This window comes from Amphibalanus amphitrite, unplaced genomic scaffold (genome assembly GCF_019059575.1).
Source record: "Amphibalanus amphitrite isolate SeventyFive unplaced genomic scaffold, NRLGWU_Aamphi_draft 000469F_arrow, whole genome shotgun sequence".
NCBI lineage: Eukaryota > Metazoa > Arthropoda > Thecostraca > Balanomorpha > Balanidae > Amphibalanus > Amphibalanus amphitrite.
In genome coordinates, this window is record NW_024881963.1 from 203,726 (window position 1) to 213,966 (window position 10,241).

The following is a 10,241-nucleotide window of genomic DNA, read 5'->3' on the forward strand; positions in this document are numbered from 1 at the left end:
CGCTGACAGCCACAGGGTCAGCCACATCACCCTGCACTGGGTCCCTGGCCACGCCGACCTCGCCGGCAACGAGGCAGCCGACCCGACTGCCTCGCCAACCAAGCCGCCGCCGACTGCGCTCAAGAGGAGGCCCCGATCGACCTCTCCAGCGCGCGAAAAACCATCCTTCGCTGGACATCGGAGCTGGCCTCCCCACGGGCGCAGCGGCACCCTCACCGAGACCCTACTCCGAGCCACGACGAGCTGGACAGGTGAGGCCAGGCCACCCTGTCCCAGCTTCGCACCGGCTACTGTACACTGGTGCGAGCCAGAGCTCATCGCCTCGGCTTGGTCGAAGACCCGACCTGCCGAGCCTGCGGCGAGGAGGAGGAGGACACGGAGCACCTCCTGACCGGGTGCCCTGCGCATTTGGCGGCGATGGCCGGCTTCTGAGGGCACTGTCCGACCCTGGCGGAAGTGCTCTCGGGGCCGGCCCAACACATCATCGAGTTTCTGAAGAGAGTGGGGTGGGTGCAGGTCGCCACCGACCCGCCCCCGCCGGCCGCGCCCTAGGCGCGGCCCGCGACCGCGCAGAAGAAGAAGAAGGCAGGTCCCGATGGGAATACGGGTGGTCCCGCTGGCATTGTTCACTACTGATCGGTTGAAGCCACTGTTTGGCCGGTTTGAATAAACATGCGAGACAGGAATATTTACACATACTTACACGTCATGAATACCGGATGATTGAATATTACAGACATCAACAGCAGTTATTTATGTATTTATTTATCTATTTATTTATTTATTTATTTATTTATTTATTTATTTGCGCATCGTAGTGGGATCCAACAATCGTTGGCTTTTACCGCCACTGTGTCTGTGTACATGACATTAAAATGATAAAATAGCGCGGCATACGAGCGTAGGGACTCGTACATGCCTACATATCTAATCGTACATACACGATATTCACATCAGCAAAAGATAAAAAGCGTGACGGAAGAAGCTAAAATAGCTAAATATAAAGCATGTAAAAGCGCAGGTGTAAAAGTAAACGGTGGTGGATCTACCTACGCTCGGCCCTCGAGCATCGTCTTCACCTCGGCTTGGAAAGATTCCGGTTTGCTGTTGCGCCGAGTCTCGTTCGGCAGGAGGTTCCACGTACGGAATGCGCGCACAGGCGCAGTCCTCCGCGTGGCCTCTAGCCGGCACCGCTGTAAATGGAGCCTACCGTCGGCAGTCGCGCGAGTGGTCCGCTCGGAGATTTCCGCCCGGGCGCAGACCTGCGATCTTAGAAGGTGCGTCGATGTAATAGATGAGCCTATGTACTAGGACACAATCCCTGTACTCTACAAAGTCGCCGAACGACATCCAGCCCAGCTGTTTACGCAGAGGTGAAAAAAATGTCTACGCTGTCTCCAACTGTATAAGCTGGCATACTGGCTCTGTCTCCAGGCAAATTGTAAACTTTTTTGGCTGAGCAGCACACGAAGCCCTTATCTATACAACCTTTACAATTTTCTGGCTTTGAAAGACAATCAAGTTCTGTTAGATAAAAGGTGAAGTATTTTCAAGAGCTGAAAAAGGATCAAAAAGTGGAAACGTAATATTTTGGATTTTGGAGTTGCTTTTGGGGAAGTGTTCCTTTTATACCTACCTTCAAAAACTTTCTGCCATCTTTCTGCCATCTGGACCCAACAATACCAATTGGAAGACTGGCTGTGTTTATGCTGTGTTCCCATGCTTTTGAACCGCAGTTATCACGAATGCCGCGAACAAATGCGAAGGGTGTATTTGTTTCTGGGATAGACTAATGGCTAGCCTTTATGCTTTAATCGCGAGGTCAACTCAAAACGATTGAACTGATTGAACCATGTGTCAGCCGCACGTAAACTAAGTTTACGTGCGGCTGACACATGGTCAAATTTGCCTTTTAATGTGACAGTACGGATCGCGAAGTTCAGCATTTTGTTGACACGGTGTTGTAAGTGCTGCGTAGGCGGTTATGCATATGAAAAAGGCAGCTGCAAGCTTGAAAGGACTTGGCCAATTTTCATTACTGAGCCGAATGAAATATTTAAAAGAAGTATATTATATAACCTACATGGCGCATAATTTAGGGCGACACTCTCGACTCCCTGATAAAACCTAAAGGTATCTGGTGTTCATGCTAGCATTTAGTTTTGTTCATTATTTTTCGTTAAAGGAATTTCAAAGTGGATGCAATGTACCATGTTATCAAGAATATCAGTATCACGCAATGCTGCAGCCGCAATATCTCTAGTGTAGAAGCATATAAACACGGTGCAGGATTCATCGCTATACTTGGCTTATGTCGCAAGGAATGCCTGACATACACACATATGCACCCCCAGGCATGCATAATAGATAACAGTCGACCTACTGTTATCTGTGGAATCGTCATTACAGCTGTCACCCTGCGTCGTAGCTTCTTTTATCTACAGAAGCTACACCATTACTGAATAATGCAGTAGATAAATAGCATTCCAAATCCTCGCCAATCGTCGTGACGGTTCATTAATATTGCGGTTGTTAGCGGTCGAATCTGGGAACGCCAGTTTCAAGCTATACCTGTAAAAGTAAGACAGCGCACTCGCTGCATGACCCGGCCCGACCGGACTGTTGGAATGTGGGCCCGATTCAGGCAGGCGTTGTCGACACGACGTCGTCCACGCCCTTCTGGCTGGCGGTAACGGCCGACGCGGTGGTGGGCGCCTCCTGGCCGCAGCCGAGCCGGCGTCCCAGCGCCTGCCGGTACGCCGGATGGCTGATGGCGTACGCGAACGGGTCCAGGCAGGCGGCCGTCTTGCACGTGCACGCCGGAATCATGGAGACGAGCGGCGTGACGTAGGCCTTGCCGCCGAACGCCCCCAGGAAGGCCACGGCCGCATACGGCGTCCAGGCGAACAGGTAGAGCGCTGTCAGCATGACGCCCACCTTGGCGACGCGCAGCTCCTGGCGCATGTCGCCGTCATCGCCGGCACGCAGCGACTTGACGTTCATCTGTGCCGACTGGGCGCGCATGGTGCTCTCGTGCGCTGAAACGTGCATAAAGATGCGGATATAGAAGACGGCGATGGACAGCACGGGCAGCACGTACATAGTGAGGAAGATGCCGGCGATGTAGGCGCGCGTGTCCCAAGCGTCAGACAGGAAGTCGATGCCGCACGATGTGAGGAAGCCCTCGGGGGTGAACCGGCTGAACAACTCCAGCAGAGGCAGCACCACCCACGGAGAGATGTACACCCACATGAGCGCGATCAGGCAGAGCGCCCGGCGACACGTCATGCGAAAGTCGACACCCATCGGGTCCGAGATCTTCTTGTAACGGTCGTAGGCGATGAGGGCGTTGGCGCACGACGAACCGGCGCCGGATATGGTACCGATAGTGGCAAACACGGCGCAGCCCACCCAGCCCAGCGCCGGGCCCTGGTGGAAGCTGTTATAGATCATGATGGGTGTCTTCAGCATCATCAGGAAGTCCATGGAGGCCAGGTTGATGATGAACAGGTTGGAAGGCGTGCGAAGTTCCTTTGTCGTGAGGAAGATCCAGAGCACGCTGCCGTTGCCGAGGACGGAGACAATGTGGAAGATGATGTAGAGCATGCCGAGTACGTAGTGGGCCACCGGGTCTGGCGCGCGGAATGACAGCCAATGCTCGTTGACGTGCGTCAGGTAGTCGTCCGGCGTGTTCCATCCCAGCATCCGGACCTCCGAGCTGTGGCCAACGGGACTTGTCAGTCTCACCCCGTCCGGTCCGGGCCTGACTGGACATCGGACGGACAGGAATCAGAATAGGGCAGAAGGAACAATCCACGTTAACAAAAAGCATAACTTACATATAGAGTGAACTCGGTGAAAATGCCTTTAACGCGTAATTTCATTAGGCCGTTGTTGTGCCTCCTCACAACGTAAAAAGGTGCTTGTCCCGATTTCGGTGACACGATAATTGATAGAGTAAGATCATAACATACCGCGCAGCTTGGATTGAAGGGGAAAAGGGGCAGAGGTGGATAGTCACGTTTCACTTTCCAACTATGTGTTGTTTCGAGTTACCCATGTGCCTAACTGGAAGCGAATGCCTAAAAAACTGACGTAGCCCTTACTAGCATCGAGGTGTGAGGCTGTTTTATCTCAGTTCTGAAAGAATTTATCGTATACAAAAGAACTTTTAGGCGTGGCTGCGAAGTCGGAGAAGGAATTGCTCGCAGTCGAAAGTTCTAGCCGAAGTCGGAGTCAGCATTGCGAGAAAAGAAGGAATGGGCTGCAGCGCCAGACCTTACTTTTAGCGTTGCATGCCATTTATAAAGCATAATTGCAATGTAAGGCCTTGGAAAGTGGTACATGCAAGGGATTGTTTCAGGCAAGATGAAAAGATCTCCCACATGAACTTTATATCTAGCAGCTGGAGCCGCAGCTGGAGTCGGAATGGATTTCCGAAATCGTGAGTCTTTGTCAGAGTCGGAATCACCGAAAATCCATCGACGTTGCAGCCCTGCTATTAGTTATACGGGGAATATAAGATAAATTACAAATTTGTCCTTATGCTTTGATCGGTCTATTCGCCCCAGTGCAGTGGGGGGGGGGGGGGCATATGTTACCACCCTGTCGTGTTTTTTTGCGTGTGAATAAAAAACCACGGCCTGTAGCGCCGCGCCGCTTGGGGCAGCTTTTTGTGCATCAATTTTGGACAATTTGTGAAATTTTTGACCCCAGGTCATGTCAGGTCAGGTCACCAGGTCAAGTTAACTAACCAAGCCTAAAAAAGTTTGCAATCATGTCCAGCCTGCAGTGTTTGTCAGAGAGGTTTTGAACTTGGTGGATTGCATGATGTTATGGATGGGCGCCTATAATTTGTATATCTCGGATTTTTTATATCCGTGACCTAAGGTCAGGCCAGTGGCGTGACCTTTCCATTACAAGTCAATGGAGAAAAACGAAAATACCTCTAGATCCGTGTGTACGCATAGGAACAGTCCAAATATTTCAGAATCACAATGATTTGGACCACCCGTGATGACCAAGGTGTCTTTTTTGCCGATAGCCTCTAGAAAGGTCATCCGAGGTCATTTGAGGCTACAAACAGATTTTTGCCAATAACTCTCGATTGGAAAGAGATAGAACGCTGGGGATGGCCTCATTGTGTTTGTCTTGCCGAGACGCATCGACTAATATGCAACATGACCTTTTCCGGTCAGGTCATGACCTTGACCTGAGGTCAAATTTTCAAGTTGACCTTTCAAGGTCAAATCATAGTTCATTCGACGCGTCTCGGCGAGAGGAACACGATTCTGGCAATAGAAATGTCGTGGCTTTTTTAGTCGAAAGTTATTGTCGAAAAACACTTTTCGTAAAAACAGCCATTTTTCGAGCTTTTGCCCTCTGGAGGCTAAGCCGTTGACCTACGGTCATTTTTGATAATAACCTTATCAAAAGAAGAGTTCAAAAGCTATCGATTGCTTCTCCATGCGTTTTTCTAGCTATCATAGTTTTTGAGATAACGGCATGTCTTCTGAAAAATATAATGACAATTCGCAAATTTTGACCTTTGACGACCTCTGCTGACCCCAATATTGCTCTAAGATGAAAAATGACTGAAATGCTTTCAAGCGTACGCATTGAGACTGAGCTATCGACTGCTTTTTACCGCGTCTTTCTAGCCCTTTTAGTTTTTTAGTTAGAGGTGGGTGGTAACATATGCCCCCCCCCCCCCCCCCCTCCCACTAGAGCGAAGTTGAGACCGCCACTGGTGCGCGGGTTAAATCCACTGACCGGCATATAATTAAAAGGCGGTAAAGGGAACATTGGCGGTAGCTATACATATTGCATAAGTTTTCATTGTAGCTAACAACAATTGGTAGGCATACCTACTTAATTTGGTTAGATTTATGGTGGTGACGACATACGAACCAGCTTGATGTCGGAAATTTCATATAAGAATTAACTAGATGTCATTCAGAGAAGACGTTGGCAAGTTTGATTAACTCGGGCACATACATATTTATCTATGCTCACTGAAAGGCTTCTCTAGGTATGACTAAGGGATAAACCACACCACTATTCATTCATGGAACTTTGAGCAGCCTCTACGACTTTTGACATTGGCCTCTATTGTATCTATCAGTTTCTGATGATCGCTCGGTATTGGTTATGCGTGCATGCAAACACAACACTCGGCGGGGGCTCAGCAGGTCAGCAGTTCAGACAATACCTATTCACATACCTATGTCCATCTATGTCCTATATATATATATATACCCATTTATAATGTATTTCTATTTAAACCTATATATAAGATATTCACATAACTATTCACATACCTGAGAGGAAGATGGGTGGGCAGCGTGCTCTCGTTGAGGCCGTCCATTGTCGGGCTGGAGGTCTAGCCGAGCGTTTCCGAGCAGAGCACAGGTGCGACTCATTGTGTGTGCTGCGAGTCTCTTACTTAAGTTATTCCCGGCCGCCGTGGGTATAGGGCTTCATCTTTTGGTACGGCTTCGTGCTTGTCCACAGTGATACGCCGAAAGCCAATGCCGATTTAATGGAATCGGATTATTCCCACGATAAGTAGACACGAAGGAGCATAACAAGCTTAACGCGTTAAAATAAGACAAATTCTATGGAATGGTCTTAGGTTTGAGTTCAACACACACAGAAGAGGGAATCCGTCACACCTTAACCCTATTCCGGGCGGGCTCTGAAAGGTTCGATTCTGGGCGGGGGGCCTTTTCGGCCCCCCTTCAGATCTCAAAAACTACACATCGCAGCGACAAACGGCAAACGGCGTTTGATAAGTCGTTTAAAGATCTACAACTTTTACAGAAAACATTTTCAGGTCAGGTCAATATTGAGGTCACCAGAGGTCATCAACGATAAAATGGTTTGGAATTAGTTACCTATATAACTTTTAAACTAAGACACATAGAGACATAAAATTAATACATTTTTTGTTGCTCTCATCGAGGCGATTCGAAATAAGTATGCGATGACCTTCACAGGTCAATTTGAAATTTGACCCGAGGTCAAGGTCAGGTCATTCATCAATGAGGTTGTGGGGTATGGTCATGCTGCATATCAAACGACGCGCCTTGACCAGGCGAGCAGTTTGGTACCACTTACAAGTCTTTAGCACCATCATGTCGTGATTTATTGACAGAAAAACGATTTATGACGTCACATGACCTCAGATGACCTTTCCCGGTCCCCCTGTCAATTAGCGGCACCAAGATCATCACCGATGAGATAATCTTCCATAATACTGAAAGGATTGGGTTGTTTTGACTCGTTTACACGAAGCAGGAGGCGTTTCAATATTTTCCCGTAGGCTTGCAATGTAAAGGTCATGAGTCTGGCCTGACCTCAGGTCACAGATATAAAAGTTCTGAGATATACAAATCGCACATACTGGTACCTTAACTAAAACCTGAAGAGAAGAAATTGATCCCTCAAAAACTCTAGCTCTGGCGTGATTGCAAACTTTTCTGAGGTGGGGTCACCAAACCGCCTCTGGTGACCTGACCTGACCTGACCCGGCAACTTTTTTTGTCAAAATGTGCACAATGAATGTTCAGAAAAAGTCACCGAGTATGAGTTTTCAGTCTTGCGGCGTTTGGCAATGGCACAAGAAAAACCTGAAGGGGGGCCTTAAAGCCCCCCCCCCCGCCCGGAATAGGGTTAACCCGCGCGGGCCCGGGGGGACAATATTTACCCCCCCCCCCCCTGACAAATATTTGCGATAGCTCCTGAGCGCTTTGCGGAGGAGGCACCAAACTTTCATTACCCTTTCCCCCATCAATTTCACATCTCCTGGAATAAAAAGTTTGGACCCAGCCCCATTGATGACGTCACAGGGCCGATTTTCATAGACCCTTGCACGACAAATTTCGACGTCACAGACGTGAACTTCAAACAGCTGCCAAGAATAGAGTCTTAGAGCTAGAGACAATTTTTTAGCACGGTTGTGTAGCATATGAGTTGGGTAAAAATATAAATGGTGATCTGAGGTCAGAGATCAGGTCAGCGACTCCGAGCTGGAATTTTACTTTTTCGGAAATAACTTCAACAAAAATGGCCGTAGAGCTAAGGCAGTGGTACCAACGCATTCAGTGGAATAGCCTTTAGCAAGGACACTCTTGCCCAACCTTGACCTTTGGGCAGCCTTTTATCGTAACATAAATCACAAATAGGTGCATGATATCCTTCAGAATATTTCAAAACATTTTGGAAATTAGTGTACAAGATATACGAAAAAGTGCAAAGTTTGAGGTCAATTTTGAGCATGATCTTGACCTTGACCTGGGGGTTTGTGCACATCTCCATTTTCCTCAGATTCTCTTCTGTGAGTTCCCACCCGTTTTAACCTGTTTCATGCATTCTGCCGTCCTCTGGAGCACTTAGTTTAAGGTCACTACACATGTGCCGTCTTTTGCCTTTGACCTTGACCTCTGACCTTGAAATTTGACCTAAGGTAAAAATGTTTAGATGCTTTGGAATCGACTCATAGAGACCTTTCGTTTGGTACCATTTTTGTTTCCGTGGCTCCTATATTTACGGAGTTAGACAGGGGGGGGGGGGTAAATATTGTCCCCCGGGCTGAGGTGGTTGGGATTCCCCCGGGCCCGGCCGGGTTAACACTATAAGTGGCAGGATACTGGATACCCCTATTAGTGCCAGGGCGGGGGGCCGAGGGGGGGGGGGGTCGTAATCGGCTCTCACCAGGGATCTCGAGATCTATCGAAGCGGCTTCTAAAATTCGATCGCCAATCAAAAACTCTCTTCTTAACCCGCGCGGGGCTGGGGGGGGGGGTAAATTTTACCCCCCCCTCGCGAATTTTTGCAATATCTCAAAAACGGCGGCGCGCAGCGCCGCCAAACTTTCAGTACCTTTTCTTACATCAATTTGACACGTTCCCTGAAAATTTGAGCGAAATCCGTCGGAAAATTTTTGAGAAATTGACGTTTTAGTGACGTCATGTTCGCCATTTTCGCCTCAAAAACGGCAAAAGTTCAAACGCCGCTAACATCTTCATTTTTAAAGGAATCAAGACGTAACAAAAAAGGATATACGTAATTCTACTTTGTCTATCAAATGGCTATCTCGGTTTTTTGAAAATTTTGGATTTTGGCCCAAATTTTTCCAAAAAACTGACTTTTTTGGGAAAATAGCTATAAAATCCAAAATTTTGAGTGTATCAAAAAAACCGGAATATATGTCAGAGAAGTGGTCTATGTGTACCTACATACCAAGTTTTAGAAGAATCGGTTCAAAAATGTGGGAGTTATTCAAAATTGTATGACGTCACGACACACAAAAATTTTGAAAAATGACTTTTTTGGAAGTTCTAGACCTCGTACGGAAACAAAAATAGCACCATTCGACTCTCCGTGAAAAACTGCATCAGATAGACACCTTTTTAGGCCTTAGCAACCAACTTCAAAATTTGACCTCACTTGACCTGACCTTGACCTGACCTCGACCTGAAATTCATCCAGAGGTGGTCCATATCACTTATTGAGTGTGCCTATTGAATTCTATGAGTAAAATCACCCATAAAACATGTGTCGCACATGCCCTTTTCCATATTTTGTTTTTGGTGACCTTATCTGACCTGACCTGACCTTGACCTTGACCTCTGAATGATATTGTATGCAACGAATATTGTCTTGGTAGCCTAAGAACACGTTTTGGGCGATCAGTCTCAGTCCATGACTCCATTCTTCGGCAACTACGGTGCAAGGCCGATACTGTAGGAACTTGCAATTTGTACCCTTGACCTGACCTTGACCTTGACCTCAAACTTAAAATTAAGTACATGTTTTTAGTTGTTCGTGATGAGATCTTTCGATTGGCGTTTGAATTTTTCAAATCGGACCATTAGTTCGGGAGATAACAGGGGGGGTAAAATTTACCCCCCCAGCCCCGCGCGTTCGGCTGGAGACCCCAGCCGCGCGGGTTAAACTACCAACTAAAAAAATCGCAGGTGCCACTCGTAGTTATGTACTTACATACGATCGATTACGAGTTGATCGGTAGGAACTCTTTATCCACCGGTCAGGTACGTAAGTAAGTACATACATACATACGCACTGACAGCAGCCGCCTGGTATACTGGTAGACTGTGCCGCTCGACTTCAGTGCTACGCGGTAAAGCCTATCCACGCTGCTAGACACCAGCCCGTGTCGCCAGATGTTTTTCATCCCCGGTTCCATGATCGCTTTCATTCCGAGAAAAGTTGGCAGG

At 47.9% G+C, this 10,241-nt stretch overlaps 1 protein-coding gene across 1 annotated transcript; it reads right to left on the bottom strand.

Annotated features, from left to right (window-relative positions):
- Positions 1-1,919: 1,919 nt before the first annotated feature.
- On the bottom strand, positions 1,920-6,443 carry LOC122392117 (opsin, ultraviolet-sensitive-like). The gene is made up of 2 exons (XM_043386675.1): positions 6,321-6,443; positions 1,920-3,718 (listed from the first exon to the last, which is right to left on the bottom strand). The coding sequence occupies exons 1-2, from the start codon at positions 6,365-6,367 to the stop codon at positions 2,641-2,643; spliced, it is 1,125 nt and encodes a 374-aa protein (XP_043242610.1). The 5' UTR covers positions 6,368-6,443; the 3' UTR covers positions 1,920-2,640.
- Between the last annotated feature and the right edge of the window lie 3,798 nt (positions 6,444-10,241).